General features: G+C 30.4%; 1 protein-coding gene across 14 annotated transcripts in view; it reads left to right on the forward strand.

Moving 5' to 3' along the window:
• Nucleotides 1-779: 779 nt before the first annotated feature.
• LOC113522981 (72 kDa type IV collagenase) overlaps nucleotides 780-25,710 on the forward strand; it is a 44,927-nt gene continuing 19,996 nt past the window's right edge. For 8 of the 14 annotated variants that reach the window (XR_008253183.1, XR_008253184.1, XR_008253187.1 and 5 more), the window contains exons 1-3: nucleotides 780-1,106; nucleotides 10,150-10,456; nucleotides 21,237-21,308. Coding sequence is in view for 5 of the 14 variants with exons in the window: in XM_052897933.1 (XP_052753893.1) it covers nucleotides 10,292-10,456; nucleotides 21,237-21,308 (237 nt within the window). In the remaining 9 variants the exon portion in view is untranslated. Of the gene's footprint in view, nucleotides 1,107-2,468; nucleotides 2,628-10,149; nucleotides 10,457-21,236; nucleotides 21,309-25,710 lie in introns of those variants that run through there. The other 6 variants (XR_008253188.1, XR_008253186.1, XR_008253189.1 and 3 more) reach the window with 3 other exon arrangements.

The raw sequence follows: 25,710 nt of genomic DNA on the forward strand, positions 1-25,710 counted from the left end.
ATACTATTCCAAAATTTCTTTAGGAACAGTACGAATAAAAGTTAGTGTTGTTTTAATTTAAAGATAAAGATATTTATTTATTTAACAAAGTATGTTTGAATAAGCACATTTAGTTACATGGGACTCTATTTTCTAGTATTACCTTCATACAGAAAGATGTTCTTAATTCATCTATTATGTACTATTTCTTTAATTATTTTTTAATTACTCCTGGATTAATTTTGTGAGCATTGCAGTATCTAGCTAGTTTTTATTTTTGCGATTTGTGTTTAGGTAATATAGGTATACTAAATAGATATACTTGCGAGTATTCATCATATGTTATCACAGTAATAAAACAAACTGAATTTATATACAAAGTAGAATTCAAGTTTAACATAAATTTCTTAAATAAAAACTATATTTTGATTATTTTAAAATTAATTACATACTAAAGAAAATGTTCTTATATTATAAAAATATCAAGATCGCTTTAGAAATAATAACTTCCGAATAGAGAAGTTCCTTTTTTTTTAAGTTGATTATACATCAATCACAGTACGATAAGATGTCGCATTTCTTACTAACATGTTACCTACTTGTTATTCAAGGAATTTCGAGTATAGTTGAAGCTCGTTGGGGCAGTACGCAACGACCCCACCGTTGCGTTAGATTTCAGTTCGCCGAAAGCATGATAAGCTTCAGTAAAGTTTAGTTGTACGGGCGGGCGGAGGCTTCGTGGCTAGCGGGGTAAGGCACCGACGGTACGAGCGGCCGGCATTTTATAAGCGCGCGTCTCTACCGCGGCTCACACTCAACCAAATTCGCGGACTGCGGTAGGTCGTGCCACTGGAGGCTCCACGACCGCAGTCGCTCGTCTCGCCGCGCGCACATTTTCTTTGAAATTTCGTGTAATTGCAAAGAAAAAAGTGTCAAACACGAAACCTTGGTGATATACGAGTGCGCTGTGCTTCATGTTTTCCAACAATAATAGACTCTATTTTTTTATCGATATTTACAAAATTTCGTTAATAGATAGGGTTAACGTGACCGCATTAGTGAAACGACATACAGCGTTTCAAGTAAATAAAAGGATTACGTGAATGCTACTTAGGACCATAATACAGGTAAAAACATTTTCTACTGTACTGTTATTGTTTATACGTATAAAAAAACCACTTGAAGGTCATATTAGATTGAATTTGACCAATTGTTTTTTGCAATATTAAGTAAACACTTTATTACTTTATAAGTGAAAACTGCAATTCTTATTATATTTATAATCAATTAAATTAATAAAAAGTTAATACAACAAAGCATAAAACTGTTTAATTTATACGTGAGTAGGTATATCTACCTTTATATTTTTTATCACGGCATTTTATTGATGTAATTTTGTACATAAAAAAAAGATAGAAAAAAGTATATTTGGCTAGGTTGATCTTAATTTAACAAATATATGATTGTATAGATTATACCTACTACCATAAATATTTTCCTGTCTATTGTGAATATCAGCTTATAAAGGAAAATTGCATGTAGATACTTTGTGGCTTGTGACTATCATTATCGGATCCACCTACACTAAACAAATGATTTGATTAGAGTAGGCGATCTTATGGAAATATCTAGTTTTTCAAAGAGATGTAAAGTTTTTATTTATTATACATAAAGTTAGTTAAAAACAGGAATACTTTATTTAAATTAAGCTAGAATCAGTATAAAAACATTATTCTATTGTATATTATTTATTTGTGACTATCACTCGTATCTGATATGACATATTTTAAATTAATTATTCGATTAGAATGTGTATCAGTAATAACATAAAGAATTGTACAAATTTTCTACAAAAATTATGGTTTTCATATCTACTATACACAATAAAGGGTACTGCTATGTAGGTCACGTCATATTTTTAAAAACGGAAACATTTCATTTAGTCTGGTAATGAATGAGAATGTATTATTATATTATATACGATTTAGGTAATCTCAATCATGAATATGTAATAACTACTTAAGTTTTAATTATGAATAAAATATAAAAATAAAGCACAAAGAAATTAAATATTCATAACCATTTAATTGATTAAAGATTGCATTAATTAATGATTTGTAAAATCAAAATAAAAGCCTTTTGTTTATGATTTTAGAAATCAGTTCGTACCTGATCTTTATAAATATGTCTAAGAGACACTATTATATACTATAACTATTGAATAATATAAATTACTGAGTAAAAAAAAAACATATTAAATTGTAATATTTCTGAGAGTAGTTCGAAAAGGAATATTTTTGTTCGCGAAACAAAAATGTCTTATCACAAAATAAACTTAACGTTTATCACGTAAATTCAACGGATAAAGGCCCAAATCTTATCAGTTTGATAACAACCCTTTCTCATATGACTACGTACAAGAAATTCCTTTATAATTAGCAAATCATTTTGTCGTTCAGACGATACTTGTAAAAGTTTTAAAGACAATAATTACAAGTATTTTAATAATAAAAATACTGTGAAATTCAAAACATTGACCCAATGCTAAGTGGAAGAATAATCTTTGCTTGTTGATTTATTATTTTACAGTCTCTTAGTAAATTTACATACTCATGACAAAGTCACCATAACGTGCGACAATTAGTAAAGTAAGTACATTAATAAATTAGGCCAATACAGGTAATTATTTTACGGCAGTGTAAATAAACAAGTTTCTTCTTGGAACGTGTGTAGGTATTCCAAAGACATTGAGGTAGAAGTATCATAGGAATGACTAACGCCTTGTACAATTTGCAACTGTCGTATGGGACATTGAACTTGATACTAAATCATAATGGATCTGTATAATGGCTATTTAACCTAATTACCTATAACACTTGTTTCTGTGTTAATATTATTTTGTTCTAGATACGAATATTTATCAGACATTGAAAATTCTAGGTTAGGTTTTATCTATAACATATTTTATTTGCATTAAAAAAGATTAATAAAAAAAGGTTATTTTTAATTAGCCGTTAAACACAGACAAATTATAATTTCGTAAATAACGAATTTGGTTCTATAACAATTTTGTTACAATTAGCGTTATGTTTATTTTAAAAACTGCTCCAAAGTATTAATACACATAAACAGCAAAAATAGGTAAAAACAGCGGTAAATACCAATTTAGATAAGTTACACAAAATTATATCAACTAGCTTATTCAAATCAACTCATAAGATCAGATGCTCTCTGCCGATTGAGTAAAAGTACTTTACCTATTTTGTGGAAATCGACAGAATGTTAAATATTTTCAGAATCTGATAAACATTTTTGTATATTCTCAATATCGTAATAATTGTCATCAATAGATATAAACTTACGTTATTAGTATTGCTTGTGAGGAGTCGGAAGTAGGAAGACAAGACCACGGTCGTTTCAATGCGAAATTGCACACGTCACCGCATCATCGCTACGAGAGCATCTACCGCGAAACATTGCTTCGGGCGCGCGGCACCTTCATTGAGATGCATCTCAGCATCTCAGGTATCTCATCATTCTGTCATCATACTCAGAAGACCGCTTGTAAATCTTGCGTGATGACAATCGCGCTGTTTAAGCTGTACAATCCATCGTCTTATCTTTATATCTTTGTTTTTACTACCTACATCCGAGTATATAATACTCTCATACTAATTAGTTAGGTACTATTTACATACGAGTATCATCAAATGTTTTGCTCGGTTGTTTTGTTTTTTAGTAGTGTCGTTCAAGTTCTATTTTTTTATTGTATTTTACATGTAGGTACTATCTTAATACCGATTATTAAAAATAATTATATTTACAAAGTGTGTATAGAAGATAATCTTAGTTAACGTGTTTTTAAGACAATGTCTATAAAAATAAATAAGCACTTCTCAACACACAATACAACTCTTCAAACAAACGTAGATAGAGTTCGAGTAATGACTGGTCTTAAAGACCATTTTCATGCACTAGTCAAGTGCGGTAGAGAAATAAAATTATAAAAAAAATATCTATTTTATGCTCGTAATGTTATGTAAATATTATGTACTTAAAGCTTTTAAAGCGAGTTAAAAAATGTAGATAATAATAGTCTGTTAATTTTTTAATATATAGTTGATTTTTAATTATAGGTATTTATCTATTACTTAGACTGTCGATATACGTAAGTCAATAATAAATGAGTGACTTAATTATATAAATACTAAGAGGTAAAATCGCTCGACACTGAAGCATGTTTATTGTTCATGGCATAAACAATCTTCGTTCACTTCTTTTGAAATAAGTTGATTAGTTCTATGTTTAAAATTAAACGTCATGACATTAATTATAAATGGATGCCAAAATTTATATTGCAATCAATGGCTAGCGTGGACAAGTGCCCTATGGAAAAAAAGTTTGACTAAAATAAAGTTAGGTAATAAGTAAATTTGAGTCCAATGTCGCTAGTGAAACCAGCGGCGTTACCTCCGCGCACCGTCACGCTCCGGCGAGCGGAACATTGCTGGCGACACTTCTGTTTGTTTCGCGCTTTCAGTTTCTGTACGAGCCCAAATTAATTTGTTTGTATGTGACAACTTATTTGAATAAAACTTCAACACTGAATTAGTGGTGATTCTCAGTCTAATTCCGGTGGATTTAGAAGAATGTAATATTGCTTAGATCTTCTACGATACGAATGAATTTACGAAAAAAAAATATACAAATGTATTAAATAACATTTTATATTAACGTATTTTAAACTTAATGTCACTACGAGTGCAGTTAAACGCGCTTAATTTGATATAAAAAATAACTAAGTGCATAGAAAATTTTCATCTTTATTGCGATGTCTCTGCCCGTATGCGTTGTATAATCAATAGATATTTGATGCAAATCGTGCTGTCAACATCAATTATTGTTGTAAATAAATTTTATATCCCATAAGACAACATTGTAACAATCTTAAACAATATTATGCGATACAGATGGATGGATGAAATGATGGATTGTGCACTCATAAAGATTTTTACAAATATTGAAAACAAATTGTATACGGCCAATATAACATTAAATTCTTTTGTAATTTTTTATGTTTTCTTTATTCAACTAGTGAAATCTAATAGCGATGCCATCATCATCTTCATATCAATCGTTAATTATCTACTATTGAATATACTAGTAGGTGCCACGTATGGCAGACTGATTGGCAACTGCAATTAGGCTTTGGTGATGTTTTAAGAAAGACGCTGCCGACCATTCCTTGACTATTAAGTTCCCTTAGTCGCCTCTTACGACACCCAAGTAGAGGTAGTCCATTCAATGAAGGGACCATATGGCACATGACATGATAGCGATGTGATAAGCTATAAATCCATACGAAAATGATAAGCTACAATTTCTTCTACAACATACGTTTTGTACTAAACCAGTCACGTTTATAGTAAGTTATATTATAATTAATCTCCTTATCAAAATTGCCATTTTGACTTCTCTTCACTTTATCGTTAAAATCATCTACGTCAGTTTATTTTCCATACGCTATCTGATATAGCAGATGTTTTAGTTCATTAATATAGCTTAATATATAATAGATTCATTTCGTGAGAAGTGATAGTTCAATTTTATCTTATATAACAGAGGTTCTCAAACTTTCTCGATTTGCGGCGCGTTACAGGTTTATTATTTTGTCACGGTCCCATAATCAAAATAATTTGTTCAATGAGATAACAGATACAATAGATATTTTTATAATATCGGACCCAGAGAATAAACAAAAATATTCCCTTTGGGTAACCCTGTAATATAAAGAAGGATTAGAAAAAAGCTATCAGAAAAGATAGATTTACTTCAAAATATACGTGACGACATATTCAGTAGGCTTGGGTAAAATTGGTACCACACCAATATCTATATATATTGTGTTCCTTTGGACATTGATGGTGGAAAGAACGTCATTACCCATTTCGATATTGCTTATACAGGTCACATATAGGGCCATTGTCCATTAAACAAACATTTATACACAATAGGAACCACAGACAGACCTCTATGTCGAGGCTGTTTCGACGCCGAAGAGACGGCTGCTCACATAATCCTGAGGCTGTGGCCATCAACATTTATAAATCCTCGGAACGGTGAGATCGCTCCGTGAGGCCTGTGAAGATCCCAGGAAGCTTCTGCGCTTCTGGGCGGAGCTAAGTTGGCTGTACTAGCCACGACTCATACGCACAACAGCCCAAATGAGAGGCTAAGCGCGGAAAATAGAGTCCTATTCACATTTTAGATCACATATCTATATTCATTTCAATTGGGTCCATTTCGATATTGTATATTGGATAACAAATATTTAATATATTCATTATTGGACCAATGTATACATAATGTAATCAAAATACATAGATATTCTTATATTACTCACTCCTAATAATCACTGCAAATTTAAATTATTTCAAAAGGATGAAGTTCATAGTTTGTATGTATTAACCTGTTATACCTAATAATTATTTTATCAATCTATAGAGTTTACTTTCGTATTGGTTCTATATCAATTTTGTTACGTATTTGAATTCATAATTTTTTGCGTAGCAAATCTTATTTGTGTATAGTTTCACTTTATGAGTAGTGAAGTGTTAGTTCAATTTATCTTGTACAAAGAATGATAATAATGTTGGCTGACATACCGGTACCTCACTTGGGGAAGTTAACTGGGTCAACGGTGTGATTAGGTGTACTTTATCATATTTAATATATCCACCCATTATTGAGTGAGTGAATAGTGTTGAAAGAATGTATTGATAAACGACCTTTTTGTCTGTTACTTCGTACAAGTGTCTTTTGAATGTAAGAAAAGCAAAGAAATAAACTATATCTAGATGGCGCATCAACATAAATCATATATCATATTTGAAGTTAGATCTTCAAAACACAATTGTGAAAACTGCCTTTATTTTGGTACAGTAGTTTTTGCGTAACAAAATGTCATAAAAAATATTGTATTAAGATAACACATTTCAATTTTTCTTAAATATTTTCCAAATACAAATGTCGACTAGTTACAGTTTTATTACTATTTAGATATTTCATTTTTTTATGTAATTTAGAATGGTAAACAAGCTGACGGCTCACCTGATGGAAAATGGTAACCATTGTCTATAGACATGAATAATACCACGGATATAACAGAGTATTTTTTGTTGTATTATCTTCGTCTGTTACTTATAATAAAGGTGGTCGTAATGTAGATTAGTTATCAATTTAGAGGTCATAACACCAAATTTTTAAAATAATATTTTTATATTTGTCAAACTCTCCAGTGAATAAAACATAGTTACCAAACCAAATAAATTTGAGTTTCGACATTAGGCTCGCCCCCTGACACGTCGGGTTCTAGTATGCTTTTAATAATAATTATAAATGTGGGCTCGTCGAGTTATTTTCCACGACGGTCATAGTCGACAAATATCTCTGAGTATGTAACCTATTAGGGATTACAGTTGTGAGCATATATATTTTTAAATGACTTCAAAAAAGATGAGGTTCTAAATTCGTTGCTTTTTTATTTTAACAAATATTACAAAATAATTTGGAAAATTCTTTTTTAAGCAAAAAGATATTTTTTCTGATTGATTCCATAGAAATTTTATTAAAATCGGTTCTATAGTATAGTTTTTAAATCAAAAATACTAAATTTTTAAGTAAAATAATTGATTTAGTCAGTATTGAATTTGGTTTGTTTTCATAGAATACAAATCTTAAATTATTTATTATTGTCTGGTTGAAAATACCTAAAAGGTTTTAATAAAATTTTGTATAGTGTTAATTTAATACCAAGGAACTTTTACCGCAAGAAAAATAATTCGCATCAAAATATACAAATTGTCTTGCTGATAAACTTGTTATATATATATATATATATATATATATATATATATATATATATATGTATTATTGGTATATGTGTATTTTATCGCCAATCATATTAAGGTATTTTATTTTAAAGAAAAAATATATTTATTCGCTACGTAATTATGAAATCGCTGCGGAATTGGTAACATGACGTATTTTCTATCATAAAGCATATTAACACGATGTCGTTTACAGAGTGTAAGTAGATAAAATGAAGTAAACATTTTGCGATTTTAGATATAAGTATGCAAAAATATCGCCAGAATTCCTTTTAATTATTGTTTGATTTTGCCGTGTGGTTCCCGCATACATTTCGCCACACTTTCCTTTCCCGTGGGTGTCGTAAAAGGTAACTAAGGGTACTTAATGGTAGAGAGATTAGTAGAATAAAAAATATCACTAATGCCTAACTGCATTTACCAACTCGCCTGCCACCTAGCGTGGTAACTACTATCGAAACCCCTTATTAGGAGGAGACCCATATGCAGCAGTAGACAGTTAACAGTTGATATGATAAGGATGATTATTGTTTGATTTAGTTAGAAATTAAAATATAGCAATATTGCTTTGGTACCTCTGTCCCATTCGTGTTTCAACCGTGAAGCAGTTGTGTTTGCATGGCTGTGTTTCGGTTTGAAGGGTGGGCGTATATGGCGTGAATTTACTGGGTACAGAGGAATAACACCTGAGTCCTCAGGAATGGCAACGCATGGGGGTATCATGGGCGAAACAGTATAATCTGTTATGTCCATGGTACTGCTCATGTCTATAGGCGACGTTTACCACTTTCCATCTGGTGGGCCGTCAGCTTGTTTGGCATTCTAAATTGTATAAAAAAAAAGGAGCAGTTTGAAATTCAAGTCGTCTATTGTTTTTTTATGGGTGATAATGTAATCGTTACCTGCGCTATCGGTATATGTTGGCGGGGTACCAGTGAGTGATGATAAGTGATAAAATTCAACAAGCAATATCCATGATGATTTCCAAAGGGAACCGCGTGGAGGTCGACCTGATAATACCCTATACTGCTAGCAATGGGGTTATGGAGCTGTTTGACCTCATTTCTAACAATTCTTCCCCTCCCCCTTCAGTTCATATTAAGTTTATGTTTCTTTGATAACAACTAATTTATTTTTATACTTATGTGTCAGGCTAAAAGTTAATTATATTTACATTTGAAGATCTTCGATTTCTTATACATATATCTATTATGTATGAGTCATGGCGGATGTGATTCATCTGAGAGATCATGACTTTTGTAATGTCGTTTCGTATGTTTATTTATTTTTTTAAACTGTATATATTAGTACATTATAACATAATTTTGAAAAATTTTAATAATTGATCTATGAATATAATAAAACTTGTGTATATGATGGACTACTTACTAGTATTAAAACATTGTCTATTTATCAGTCAAGCATTGCACTTTACAGAGAGAATAAAAGACAATGCATTAAACCATAAGTCAAATAATAAATAAATAAAATAAATAAATTTAATTTATTGTAACACAATGTAAATCTTAATAATTACATTCAAATAATTAATTAAACTTGTATTTTGTTTAATTCCTGGAGTTACCTCTTACGACATTTCGGGGATAAAAAGGAGCTGTTATATTTATATTTTTACTCTATGATATGAATAAAAGGAATCTTTTTCATTCATAGAAAATTGTAAGAAATTACTAAGGAAATAAAAAAAAAAACACTCGTGTTATCAAGCCAACATGAAATTTTATCAATTTGCTTTGTCAGCGTGGTAACATACATACATATACATCGGGCCTTTCCCATTGGGGTAGACAGAAACAATGAAACGCCAAATACTCCAACAAACACACCTATTTTGTTTACAATACGCGGTAATACTGGTTGTATTATTACAGGAGGGTAGCACTGGGATAATATTCTCCTTTGCCCTTGTTCTTTACGGGGCCATTAACGGGTTGTTATAGAATACTTAGTTGAAATATATGTATAAATAAAAAATATAAAATCAATATTGTTGTTCATGAAAAATTACCCTTAGTACCTATAATACGTAATTACAGTAAAACTAAATGTAATAGGTATAGTATAAAATATATTTCATAGCGATTATACATAGGAGAAAAGTGTTATAGTGGTTTATAAATATCGGAATATGTAAATAGTTAAAGACAGCTTATTTTGACGTTTATAAAAATATGCCTGTGCCTTAGTAGATATTTACTTAGATAATATATACAAATATACATATCTAATGATAATGAACACTGTCATTCATTTGTTTCAGATAGCGTCGCTACATCGTGACAATAAAAGCAATAAAATTGCTTAGAAGATATTTTTATAACCGAAGTGGTTTAGGAATATTCTACTAAATGCCCATTCCGTCCATATCAAAGAGATATTTTTTATAGACCAATTAAGTATAAATGAGCATAATATTAAGAAATACAAGAGGTAATACGCTAGCCGCAGAAATGGCGTTCATTAGTTTGAGAAGCAGCTTAAGGATAATATGGAGCGCGATGGTGGTTCTAGCATACCTAACCAGGAGTAGTGCTGCACCCGCCTTTGGTGGCATCAGCCAAGCTACTGTGAGTATTTTGTTATTCTAAATTTAAGTTACACAAACACACTTACATACACATACATACACACACACATACACACAATCACACACACACACACACACACATATATATATACAAAATAAACACACACACGCACATTTGAAAAAGCAATAGAAACTCGTATTGTATGATCAAATAAAAATAGCTTTCATTTATTATTATTGACTTAAAAACAATGAAACTTAAAAACCACTTTACTAACATGGAATTAAATTTAAAAATAGTTCTCATTTTATTAAATTTATTATCTGTGAGTGTATTAACTAAGTTGGTAATCATACATAGGTATTTTATATCAACTCAATTATTTTTCCAACTGTTTAAATCATATATGACTAAATGATAAGACACTCGAGATAAAAGTGTATGCATTATCAATAATTTTCTTGCGTGATCTACTTATCAGTAAGTTATTATCCGCAGCATAAAGTGTACAAATATATAATGGTAAAACATTTATCAGTATTCTAAAATAATTTCATGCCCGCCTGGTAATATCAAACTTTCATTTTCACAACAATAGCTGGCTTTTATTTAAACAAATTTTGCACGAATGACGCTAATCTAAAAACAAAAGTGTTATGGCTTTATCTGTGTATTTTATTTTATGAATCCATTTATCTTATCATCAAATGAAATCGGAAATGACTCGTTTCATGGCAGTGCTATGACTCTGAGTCAGTGTTTCTTAGAACACCGCTCACCGGTCGTCTCCGAAATCACTTAGTTGATTCGAATAGCCAACGTAGTAGGTAGATAGTATAGTATAGTATGTAGTCGTTCATTCATAAATGTGGCATACCCAGCCAAGATATATAGTTTGCATTTCATAAACACTCAAGAGCAACTTGTTTGCTCTCTGGTATTGTTAGTATAATATCACACATGATTCACTATACCTAGTGAACATATGGCATATAGAAAATTTATTGGTTATTAAACTGTTCAATGAACATTGCGTCATTACTGTAGTATTTGTAAATTACGATGGTTATAAGTGTATGAATCAATACCCACTTATGGAATTGCGGAAACAGGATATATCTTGTAAAAGATTAAAAATCATTCATTGATTAACTTAAATAAATAAATAGATTTGGATAAAATTTCACATATATGTTGACAGAATTAACACATTATAATTTGTCAGCAGTTTAAAGAAATAGACCTATGTGTTAAATGAGTAACAATCAATATACAAGGATCCTGTATAGGCAAACGTAGTGCAGAATGAGATTCCACAATTTGTGTACCACGATACAATTCAATTCATTCATCAATTCAGTGTAATTGATTATTGACTAACAAACATTTAAAAATCATTACAAAGTATCAATTAAAATTTTATAGAATATGAAAGTTTGTTAAGGTATTTGGATGGTATTGAAATCAGAATTTGAAAACAACTTACTTTTATCGTCCTTACCACAATCAATAATAATAGTAGGCTGTAGATATAATTAATAAAAATTAAAACAATATGTCAAAATCAAAATAAAATTATTTTTATTGGTCATTGATCCATCTGAGAAGCGGAAGTTTCATAATCATCGTAAAATATTAATCATTGTATGACTGAAACCCCTACACTCAGAAAATATGTTAAAGATTTTTAAATAGCAGAACATATTCGTATTATTATCGAATATAGTTAACAACAACAATCCAATAAGAAATATTAGAGCACTATATTAAAACAAGAAACAAATTAGTTATACAGGCAGGCAAACAAAGACTAAATATCCGTTTTTGTGTCCTAGTCGATAAAATTAATTGATTAATATCCTATATAATCATACCAAATGAAGCAGAATACGTGACATACATAACAGTCGGAGTTACTTTATGTTACACATAAATTCGGTCAGGGCAGTATATTATATTAATGGAATAAGGATTTGTTGCAAATGAATATACATCAAATAAAACAGGCTTTGTTAAAGACTTTATAATTAAAATTTTTTTTTTTATTTTATTAATTTATTTCATTTTATTTACAATTTAAATTTTATTAATCAAAAGTGTACTTGATGGCATAACATTAGACTGATAAAGTACTTTTAAACACACTGATAACTCACATGAAAATGTAAGAAAAAATTAATAAATATAATTATGCATATATTACCTACGTAGTAGATATTGTAGGGACAGTAGTAATTTACTTTTATTATCATAATAAGTAACCTAATCCATATTATTAAGCTATTACATAAATATGCATATTTGATTTTGTGTGACTCAACAAAATGTTGTTCCTCCGCAATGAGGATCTGAAGGAAACGTCAATAAAATCTCATCGTTTCTTGGAAAAGTCAGTTGACTGATCAACTTACTACGCGTGACTCATATAACCAGTCGTAGAGCCTGTTTACCGCCAAGTTCTAGGTCATAGAGCGCCGACCGTGTTACGGTAACGTTGTACCTATTCAATAACTTGTATAAATACTCTTTAGCATTTGTCATTGTCTATACTATCTACTTTCTAATATGACCAAGAATTACTTAACGGATTTTATCACTTTAAAATAAGGACTTATTGGAACAGAAATATAAAGGAACAGCTGTTCGTTCCACCGGTGCAATGTACCATTAGAAAATTTAAATTAAATATCAATATTGTCTATTTCCTAATGCCACATTGTAATTGATTCGTTCTTTTTGTGAGAAATAATTTGGAATAAATAGCCACAGCGATGTCAAGGTAAATTTTCGTTCCACTAACCCGACCCGTTTACACTTTCGCAGTGCGAACCAGATTGTTGAATATTACGAAGTAATTCGAACATGTATTTTAATTTATGCGATAGTTTCCATTGCGTTTGTTAAAAATAGGTTAGTGAATAATTTATTGCCAGAAATATATAAGAAGAAAGTACAGAAGTTATTACAAATTTTCCCCATTCGTAATTATGACTTAGTTTTTAGTATCTATTAATGGTTCAAATAATTGTAAAATTTTGATTTAAAGGAACAAATGCTGCTCACTTATAATTAGTTATCTAGGTCAATTAATATGACCTGGTTCCTCGAACGAAGTCGTGGGTTAAAACTAGTTACATATAAATATAACATAATTGTAAAATTTTCACTTTCAATCCATCTTGGAGAAAGTTATACAGTTTAATAATTATTAATGATGGATTTAATAAATATAAATTGACAGTGTATTCTTATTCTGTTACTTTCACACTTTTTTTAATGAAAGAAGAGGCCCTGCATTAGTACGCAAATTTTAATGTTACGTGAAATTTTTATCGAGTTATGCTCAATAAATTTTAATCTTATTATTCTTAATTGAAAGACCTATGTTCCTCATAGTAATGTAATACTAATCTTGTCAAAATAGAAATCGGTATTGGTATTGACGTAGTTAAACTCTCTCAAATGGTATGTCCTTGTGTGAATATCTTATCTAAAATATCAAGTCATAAGTTTGTCCTTAAGTTTAGGTAGCGCTTTAAATCTATGCTATATTTAATTATTATGACAGAAAATATTTAAAAAATATAAATAGAAATAGAAAGTAGTCTAGTAGTCTAATAGTAGTAGTAAATATACATAATTGACTATTGCAAACAATACTTACTACATGCAAAAAGTATATATCAAATTTTAAAGCTTAGCATAATAACTTCTTCCTTTTTTAAGCCTGTTAAAAAATTAAATTTTAATTGATTAAATAATTAGTTGAAACTTTAAATATTATCATATTATTCTCAAAACAAGTAAAAGTAACGTATTTCTAATATTTATTTGTCGTTTGGTTTTATCTCTCATTCAAATTTTTTCAAAACAATTATATTATTGTAAAAAATTTATTACTAATAAAACAGTTTCCTTATGTCTATATGTCTATTAGGACTTTAAACAATACAAAGACTATCCTATTAAAATAGTAATAAAAAAAACAAATACAAATTATCAACGACACTGATGGAATAAAACCGGTTTTTAACATGTTATTAGTGAACGTGTAATTGACTGAATGAGATTCAGGCGGAAAAACCGTCGCAATTAATGAAAAACTTATAATAAGATAGAGCGGAACATGAAACGTTTGTAGAATGAGCTCCTCGTATTTATCTCAATACTAACCATGCTTATTGTTATGTTGCATACGATTCACTTTAGTTCTCTAATAGTATACATTAAAGCCATTACAGGTAGCAAGCTTGTATACAAAGAACAAATAAATGAACAAAAACTTATGCTACACAAGTCGTTTTATATTTATACTCGTAGCTCGAAGCATGTTGACGACGTTATGTTGCAGAGTGTCAGGTGAATGTCTCTAGAAACGTTAGAATACGATGTTTTCGAACAAAATACTTTTTTTATGAAAATTACAATGTACATACATTTAAAAGTCAACAGCAATGGTGTAACTAGACAGTGCATAAAAGAAATATTGAAATGCTAAAATCGTTACTAGGATACGCTCCAACGCTAGCAAACGTCGTGCGTACCACATTAACCCAAGTCACGAAATCACAGTCGCTTGATAAGTTACAAAGATTCCAGCAGCTTTTGTCAGAATATTTATAAGTCAATGCACCTACGAGCCACGTGGCTATCTGTGCGCCGGCCGGCATTGTCATGGACAAGGTATTTCCTGTCATTTTGAATAGGTACTGTTATGCTCGACGCACCCTTATTGAGGGGGTCATTCTCCTGGCTAACTCGCGTTGAGAACAATGGCCTAGCCAGAAAGTGCCAAGAACCTGTGATGTTCTTTGTTTCCATTATTAACACATGACACGATTAATGTGACATAAAAATTCAAGGCACGTCCTTACTATACAAGCGATCTCACTTAAAATGTTCTAAATCGATGTCCGTTGCTTAGATAACGACGAGCCTGTTTGTGGAAAGCTTTTAGAATTGCCTCCACATATATCACGAGTCACGTAGATACCGACATAATATTTTTTTAAATTTTGAAATATTTTATAAAACTCGGCAATAATAAATTAAACAATACCTAAACAATATAGGAATTTTAATATGAAATGACATAAATATTTATTTATAAATATATATCATCATCATCATCATATCAGCACTTAATCGTCCACTGCTGAATGTAAGTTTTCTCCTTGGGGGATTTTGCCAGTAGTTGCCACGCTTGGCAGGCGGATTGGCAACCGCAGTCAGGCTTTAGAAATGTTTTAAGAGGGATGCTGCTGCCTATTCTTCGCCGTCCCTTAGTCGACTTTTACGACATCCACAGGAAAAGAAGGGGTGGTCTATTCTATGCCGGGACCACACGGCCACAAGTATATAGTTTGGGAAATATTCTAATATTTATTAAAGATGCCAAAAAGTTTTATTTAAAAAAAAAGGAGTAACGAGCGAGAGTCATGAAATGATATTTTACACCGTGGCACAATTCGCATAACGTTTGACCTGGTCACTCAGACGTTTTAGTTCGAGATCTGTCTGCGGACACAATTTCAATTAATATTGAGGTAAAAATTATGACAATATTAAGAATTACATTTTACACATAACACATGTGTGATTTCGTTTCTCATATTATACCTATAGTATAGCTATGTCAAGGTTTGTAACAATCTTATACGCTTGAAATCCGACGATAAATGGCGTATTTTAACATGCAATGTGCATATCTAACTGTCAACTAAATGTCGACCGCCTCCCTGTAATGCTGTTTGGGAAGCTCGCGTATCTTTAATCTCACCATGTTTGACCGACGGGCCCTGAGATAAACATGTAGAAAAACAAAATATTTTTAGCTCACAATGTTGTCATCCGAGTGTCTTTAACCCTAGTCACGTGTGAATGTAACGAAAAATCGTGGTCCTGAGAAACAATTATTATTATAAAAGATTAAAAAAAAGATTAACTGTTAGTCTACGTTCAACAATTCGTTTCGCGATTTTTAAGAGAAAAATAAGAGGAAGCCTGTCTGTGTCGATTTTTTCGGAACTGATACTGGTTTAAACGTTACTTTAACCGCGATTATCTCATAGTAGGATAACGTTGTTGTCATAAAAATGCTGGTGTAGTCGTACATATCGTCCGTTTTATGATATATTATCATATTTATGACGTCATCATACATTGCTCATAGGACAATAGCTTTTGTAACCTCAAAAGCCAGCACAATGAAGACAAAAAACAACCCGGTCACCTCACTATACCGTACCGTAACTTTTAAGAGGTTCTCAGAGGTAACGGCTTCTGTTCTATAAAGATTGAACACTATAGAAAAAAAATTAAGTATGTTTATCAGTTATCTAGTATCAGATCTTGGACTGTGGTTTATAATTAGTTGCAAAAGTTTGAGCATAATGACGATCCATTATAACATAATATAATCCAATATAATATAACATAAATAAAGGCTGTTGCTTATCTATTATATAATCAGATGTCATAGCTCATTATTGGTGTTTTTTTATAATTTAAAATTGTTATTTTTTTTTTAAGTTTGTCTATCTTTCCGTTTGTTCTTACGCTGCTTTTTGTTGTGCTTGCATTATTGAATATATTTGTATAGTCTTCTGTTTACAATAATTGGCAATGCAGCGATTAATTGCTGCAATGTAATGACAGAGATGGTGCAGCGGTGATGAACGTAGGGCGGTCAGTTCGGTGCGAATGCGCGTCACGCACGCAGGAAGCGTGCGGCGACCTTCAACACGCGCGCCATGGCCGCCGTCCTCTGCTGATCACTTCGGCTTTATTGTTCACATTGTTGCTATTGCCATCTGATTGTAATGATTGTTGGTATAGGATGACAGTAAACGATTATTTTGACATACATATATGTTTCAAACCAATGATTTGTCGAAATAAATATTTTTTTAACCGTATCTACTAGATTATTATTGTTTAAGATCTAAACAATAGTTTGCATTTTTTTATTATTTAGCTTTTTTTGTAAAAAGAATTCGTTTTATTAGCTAAAATACGACATAGCTGATGAAAAACGTTTAAGTATCACAGCTTATCAACCATTGTCATTATCTATTTCCTTCTTTTCTTCGTGATATCTACGAAGATCTCGACTTACATTATCTAGTAATTTCTATGTTATATTTTTCGTACCCGTAAAATAGAATAGATACCTCCTTGAGTAACATTTTATATAATAATTTAAATAATAATAGTTCTATCAAATAGTAGTATTATTTTATACGAAATCTTTCAAAATTGTCTGTGTGATTACCGCTAATTCTAATAACTTAAAAACCTAAACTGTAAAACATGATTTCTAACTGGCCACTATTGGATATCGGGCTCCCCGATAGATTGCCTTTGTTATTGAAGGTTTTACTAGTAGTTGTCACGCTTGGAAGGCGTGTTGGCAACCGCAGTTAGGCTTTGATAACGTTTTAAAAGAGACATTGGTGCCCATCCCTTGATCACTAAGTTCCCTTTGTCGCCTCTTATTATACCTACGGGAAAATAAAAAAAAGACCATTCTACGCCAGGATCTCATGGCAAAATATGAAATTGTGAAATAGATGCTGTAAGATGACCCTAATAAATGTAATGCACTGAAGTGTAAAAATAAAAAAAGAAACGTCATAAATTAGAATATTAGACAGGATAATACACGTGTAAAAATGAATGATGGGTCATCATCAGCTCTAGTCTTAAAAACGAGACAATGTACTCTCGTCCACGTGATCAACGTGAGTAGGACGGACAAAGGGCATAATCGTCCTATTGACAATAATGAAAAAATAATAATTTTCTACATTCTACTATGGAAAAGTGGTGTTACACACGCGATAGATTCTATTTTAATCTTTTGACAATCACGACGTAATTGAAACTAATTATTGCGCTCAACAATTGTTCTTTGCGCGTGCGGTTGATAAGCACATCACGTTCGATCGAGCCGTGCTCAACAATTAAGTAAATTTTATTTATACAAAATATTCACGATATAAATAAAAATAGTAGACATACACGTCTGCCACAAAGGTATGTTATAAAATTAAGCTCTATTCATTATTAAAGATTACAAGAATAAAAAGTCTTATTTTGTTTACCAGAATATTGTTTATACTCTATTTATTATCGATTCATTTATTTCTTTCTTCAACATAAGTACACCTATTAATTATATCAGTTAATAGTGCTAAGATGCCAGAATATAAATTTTTAAAATTATGTTAATTAATCATATCCTTTGTATCCAAAGTATGTACTGTAAAAGGATTATTTTACTATTATTCCAGAAAAAAGTTATACACCTATTTGGTATTATAATTTTCATTTTATTACAATGAAGTCTCTATGTTAGTAATAAATAATTGAACTGATTTCAATATGTACATTATTTAGAGATTTGCAATTCACGACTTAAGTTTTTATTTATGATACAGACATCAATTATAGGAGACTAAGAAATAAACGATTATAAATAATCCTATTGCGACTATTTTCCTTAAATAATGCATGATAATTATGTTTTCGCATCAAACGCCAGTGGAAGATTCTTGTAAATACCTAATAATATTAAATAAACATTTCTGAAATTGCTTAAGTGCAATTGTAAATTCATAAAATAAATGCATATACTATATTGCAGGATAAAGTTCGCCGCTTTATCATAAACATACTTATATACGTATGTCACATATTAACAATTGATTATGTACATAATACATTTTCAGTATTTTTTCGATGCATAATCCACTTGTCTTTCTACATCATCAACGGAAACAACAATAATTACATAACATCGTATAGGTTTTACACATATGTTTACATTGAAAGCTGTTGATCTAATTACTAATTAACTATTATAATCAAGTCCACGAGTTGTTGGTGGCGCAGCATTAAATCTGTCATCCCATCGGTATGTACCTGCGTATATCGAACAACGTGGCTCTAATTCGTGCAGCGTATTATTATGCTACTACGTTACACTTACATGTATTGAATTAAATTCAACAAGACACAAGTAAACAATCAGTGACACGAGTAAAGAAAAATAACATCAATATGTAATAAATCTTTGGAATATTTATCTCAGTTTGTTTTGCAATAAATATATCAATACCGTTTAATTAGTGATATCCAACTTCCGTGAACAATAATTAAAATTGTATTGATGGTTTTTTAAGATGCAAAACGGAACGCTTATTCCAGATGTGCATGGTAAAAACGTTGCGTGGGTGTCGTTCTAGATATTAGCGTTGCAGTGTGCGCTTGTATTATTAGTGTTTTTCAAAATAATAATAATAATAAACTTAACAAAATAAAATATTATATCAACAGCATATCTTCGGTTATAATACACACAACTATTAGCTGTCTTTCTTTCATTTCACCCTTCAATACTGAATGCAGTAACACAGGTACAGTTTGAACTTAAGTCTCTTTATAACATGCAGTATGAGGCTCAGGCAATTGATATGATTATTTGGTATTTATATTATAAATTAATAAGACTAGATTTGTAGATTTTTACCTGCTACTTCGTACGTGACAATTTTAGAAGTAGGAAGAACAATGAAATAACCCATGATGGCTATCAAGATATATATCATAAACCAGCTTTTAAGTTAGACTTTCAAGAACACAACTACGAAAGTTGCATTCAATTTAGTGTAGTCGTTTTTGTGTGATATCAGAACAAACATATAGATAGCACAGGTAAAATTTCAAAAAAAATTGTTTTAGATTCTACTGCTATTAAAATCCCTTAAATCAATTTTTCTTAAATATCTCCCGAGCACGGATGTCTGTGCTCGGGAGATATTTCCACTTAAAAAATTTTATAACATTAGTATGATGTTTCTAAATAAACACAGAACATTAGCTCTTTCTCAATCTTGGTCATGAATTAATTTATTAGATTTAATTAGAGATGGTAAAAAAAAAACATAATATAACGTACGGAATACAAGGAAGCGTTTAGGAATATTTGCACGTGTCAGTCTTGTTCTCAGTAAGGCATATCACTATGATCGCTTAGAACAGATGTACTTCCGAGAACGAAGTTGCGTGACATAGGTCAAATAATTTAAACAACAACTCCTAATAAGCGTTCTAACTATCAAACTGGAATGTTGTATTTTATCTTTATTTTCACACTATCTTCCTTTTGTGGTTAGCAGAGAGAATATTTTTAAAATATCATCTCGTTCTACTACTAGTGCTACAAGTAACAGCTATAACTCTTTCTGAGAATCCAAAAGACTTTTCAGTCTTCAATTTCTTCAACATATTCGTATTTTTAGGTTTTTGTAAGTGTTTTATTTTTATTTTATAATGCAACATACATCGAATCAACAATATCATCGAAAAATATAACTGAATATACCTACTTATATAGTTATTTATAAATAAATATAAACTCTAATCGTTGACTTTAACGAAGGATGTACTACAATTGAATATTTTAAAAATTATTTTATTAATGTTAGCTTAATTTGTGGTTCAGTCCACACTTTTATTAGCAAAACAATCAAAATATTGTTGGCTTTCGATTTCATCTAATGTGAAAATAGTAATAGTTGTTACATGTACATATAAATGTAAAATATTTTTTAAAAGGATATCTGTATGTATGTATATATATGTACATAAAAGCTGACTGACGTTAATTTTAATTCATAAGTTAATGTTTTATTTTGTATTTATGTTTAGGTTTGATTTATTTTTACGCACTTGTGTATTTTTGCACTTTAGGAGATATGTTTTATTCATAGAAAACAAATACAATCGGGTGAGTCTCTTTATCTATTTGTTCCAGTACGACACACACAGATTTCCTAATGCTGGGTTTTCAAAGTTTGAAAACTTAGGGCCGTACTTATTTACGGAGGTACGTATGTACTGGTATGTAGTTAGGTAGCTGGTGTAATGGGTATACATTTTTATTTATATTGTTATTATTTTTATTTTTTTTTATTATATTTTTCTGCACTTAGTGGGCATACGGTTAAGCTACATCATATATGTGGCTAAGGTTATTTACTATATTTATCCATCCACACTACAGAAAATTTTGCCAGTCTTCTATAGGTCTGTATAGTAGGTACATTATTATCTACGATTTACGTAAAATATTTCCTTTTTTCAAAAAGTTAGCCTCTATTATGTCATTTAAAAAGATGACTTTTTTTAAATCATTGTCTCACATTACAATCGATATCCATGGCTGGTATATTTAGAAGTGTAGGTAAACAAACCTAAATGCCGGACAATTTTAGTAAAAGTATGACTATTAAAGTAATGTATGATGTAAGTACCATGGACATTTTATGACACCCAATGTCACTCAGTAATAGTACTTACTAAAGACTACACAACGAAACTTCATGACTTTGAATTTTTATCACAAAGTTTCAATAGTTTATAATATGCCATACAAGTAGAATCTATAGTATAGCCGAAGTTATACTCACGTCATTAAGCTTTAAACGACACTAGTTTTACGTCACGTTTACGTGATAAAATTTGTCGAATGATAATTTTGTTCAAAAATAGCGCGAAGCATAAAACTCTTATTGAAACTACCATAATGAAACTTATTTAATGTCATTTTCGAAATGTAAATTAGGCTTTATGTAATACAGTACGCAATAATTGAAGGCGTCACTGAATGCCCGCATGGTTTACATATAATCGTTTATATACATACCTATTCATAATAGTTCTGTGACTGATGGCTGATGTTGCACATGAGTATATTATTATTCATAAATAAACAAACATTTTCCATGTGGAATAAGTATCTTCACTAGTGTGGTCATTTATATTTTAATATACTTACATAAAATTATATTGATTAACAAATCATGGTGAATTATGGGTGTTTACATATTTGCATATCTAATAACAACTTATATACGCAATTACACTGTTATTACGCCATATTTTTATACAAAACAAAACATGTGTAAATAAATTTAAACATAAAAAGATATCCCTTTTTGTATTTACAATAAAATATTTACGCACTCTCAAATATTTCCGTCAAACTCGCAAGGGGCATGCCATGTAGATGTTATTAGATAATAATTCATATACTACACATATAACACAAATAGCTTATAGATTTTTTTAAATCTCTAAAACTGGAATATATGAGTAATTAGATGACAAATATCTGGCCACAACTCCCAACATGCAAGTTAATTTATGGTTTTAAAAATTTTGCTCAACTGTGAATCAGATTCTTAGAAAGTGAATCAAATTAATTTATTCTAAGCAGTCTTCAAATTAATAAAGTATGTAAGGGTAAAGGAAGGTATTTAATATAAATTTTTATTGAAACTATATTATTAGGTTTTTAAAATTGTAAATTATTAGTTTATTCAGTCTTTAAATGTATTATATTTAGAACACATTTGCACAAATAGAATATATTTATAATCACCTGATTCACCATAATTTATTTATTCAGAAATAAGCACCTAATCGATTTACACAGAATAGAGGTATTGTCTGTAAAATTAAATATGGCTTCAAATACTGCAATAAATGTAAATTGTAGGTAAATAAGAATATAGATTATTATAGAAAAGTAGGTAGTATTTTGTTTTCTAAGCATATCTATAGTTTAGAACTCTTACATACAGGTTTGTATATAAATTAGAAGTAGTTTCTATTCTAAATAATTCCCTAAATCTTTGCTCCATTGTTCCCCAAGTTCTTATTATAGATATAAAAACTAATATTTAGTATTTGATGTGTATACAGTATTTATTACATTATTTTAAAAGAGTCATAGTATTGTATTTGTACATCTATAATAGGACAAGATTCTGTAACATCAACTTATTATCCTTAATGTTTAGCATTATTTATTTCATTACTCTATAAAACTAAGAAATTAATTATTAAAATCACTCCAATATGACTAAAGATTTCATAATAATACACAATAAACTATACAAAAATATACTAACGAATTCGGAATCTCTCTTCTAGATATCGATTAAAATTTTGAAAAATATCACTTGAAAAAAAATTCATTTTAATAATATTAATTTATGAAGTTACAGCTTTGAAGATGTATTAGTCAATGCTATTCTCTATTGACACTATTAGTTAGTGATGGTGCGTGATAATTTGAGCTGTTCAATGTGTCCTGAGGCAATGAAATTTACATAAACGAAGTAGGTATGTGGCACAGGCACAGCGGTTCCTGACAAAGGCGGCTGCGTCTCGCCGCAGGCACAACCTCCGACCGTTATAAGGACATACTGACCCCGATTTTTATACATTTTTGAACTCATAATTATTGCATTAAGAGAAATGCTCCTTGTACATTGTTGAACTCGAAATAAGATCTGATATGAATATATTTATAATGAATTTACAGTTATCACTTTCATTTAAGTGGACCGTCGTCAGCTTGTTTAACATAACTGTGATAATAAATACTCGTAGAACAATCTTAAGAGATCGCAAAGCAATATATTACTGGAGGTGTTTATATACTTTGAATATACCTTTGTGATATAAAAAATTGTATACTCTTTATTCTAAAATCTACTTAATTATGTTATCAAAACTATTTCTAAACAAACTTCTTACAATTTTAATGAAATTAGTAAGACTAATCCGAGACAAATAAAAAAATATCAATATTGTACGCGTACTGTTCAATATCTTGACCTTTTCTACTGTTCTTTTTTTTATATACAGCAAAGATTTTTAAACAAATATGCATAAAAAAACATTGGAACTCATAACCTCTTCCTTTGAATTCGTTTATTATAAATGAATGTGCTTTTACCAGCAACTCGTTACTTTTCACAACTTGTCAACGGCTTTACACAAACTTGCTGTTTAACATTCGAGCAAGCGAGCGATGCCATTGAAATGTATATGCGATATTATTTATGTTTTAGTTGCACATGTAAGAATATAGACACACATTCTTTGTTATAAATGGTATTGTACAAATACTCGGTGTGTTATGTTTACAATACGACATAGCATCGAAGCCAGTGCCAGCGGATGTCAACGCCCGCCGCGGCATTAGCCACTGAGCGCACCCAAAACCCGAGGTTCTCATGGCCTTAGTCATTGACATGTTGTGATTTAGAACTCGTAAAAGGAAGGGATATTTTCAACTCTATTTAAATTTTATTAGTAATTATTATTTTATTAGCTATATATATAAAGCTATATATATATATATATATATATAGCTTTATATATATATATATAGCTTTTAATTAAGATGGCTTTTAATGGCTGTTATTACATTCTGTTCATCATCATTTTATCTACCTATTATTGTGAGATAAGTAACTTAAGTAACTTGTATATTAATTATATGGCTGTATTTCTTTGTTTAATGTCATAATTCATTTAACACCAAATTTTTTTCTAACTTCTTTATATTTATATATCTAAGTGTTCAGAATTTAAAAATGTCGATTTTATAATATTGAATTTATGTGCATCGTCAGATTTTAAGAGAGAATTATTTTCTTTTTTTTTTAACTTTAATTTTGTGGCCCGATTTTCAGATTAACTGTATGAGGGAAGGGGTGAGACCTCTTTCAATAAAATAGTTGAACGTGTGTTTGTGCAAAAATACTAGTTAAAACTTTTATTTGTCAATATTTTATATGAAAATTAAAAGTAAAGCTGTAAACTGTAAGCTAAATTTATGACTAATATGTAATTATATAAAAAAAACAGGTATACTTTTTTCTATATAAAGTGTGCAAATATAAGACAATGGTAGCCTTATTTATCTAATTTTCCTTGTGGATTTAAAAGGGATAAAAAAAATTATGTGTTGCTTTCTTTCTAATAAATCATGAAATCCCATTTATTCATTTCTACCTTTAAATGTTCACTGGCGAATAATTAGTTACTTCAAGCATATACTAAGTTAATTTATTCAGGGCTGTACAAAACAATAATGAATGCAGTGTTTCGGGTATTGACTGTGACAGACATACCAGACCTATTGTTGTCAATACTAGTAGTATTCCCCATGCGGTGGAAGGGAACAAAGAAGCGTGTATTATGCGCGCGCGAATATTGCAATGCTGTGCACGCCGCGCTCGTTGTCCACAGTCGCTGCCACTGCCAAGGTCGTACACGTGTTCAACTCTCATCCCCGAGACAGAGGGATATTTGACCATTCATTATAGGATTATAATTAGACTATTTTATAAAGTTCCTGATGCACTCTTATAAGGTAATTTTCAGCAAGTGCGACCCCCGCCCGATATCAATAGACCTTTCAATTGTGC

The sequence above is a fragment of the Galleria mellonella genome, unplaced genomic scaffold (assembly GCF_026898425.1).
Source record: "Galleria mellonella isolate WM207_F2 unplaced genomic scaffold, CSIRO_AGI_GalMel_v1 utg38, whole genome shotgun sequence".
Classification (NCBI taxonomy): Eukaryota; Metazoa; Arthropoda; class Insecta; order Lepidoptera; family Pyralidae; genus Galleria; species Galleria mellonella.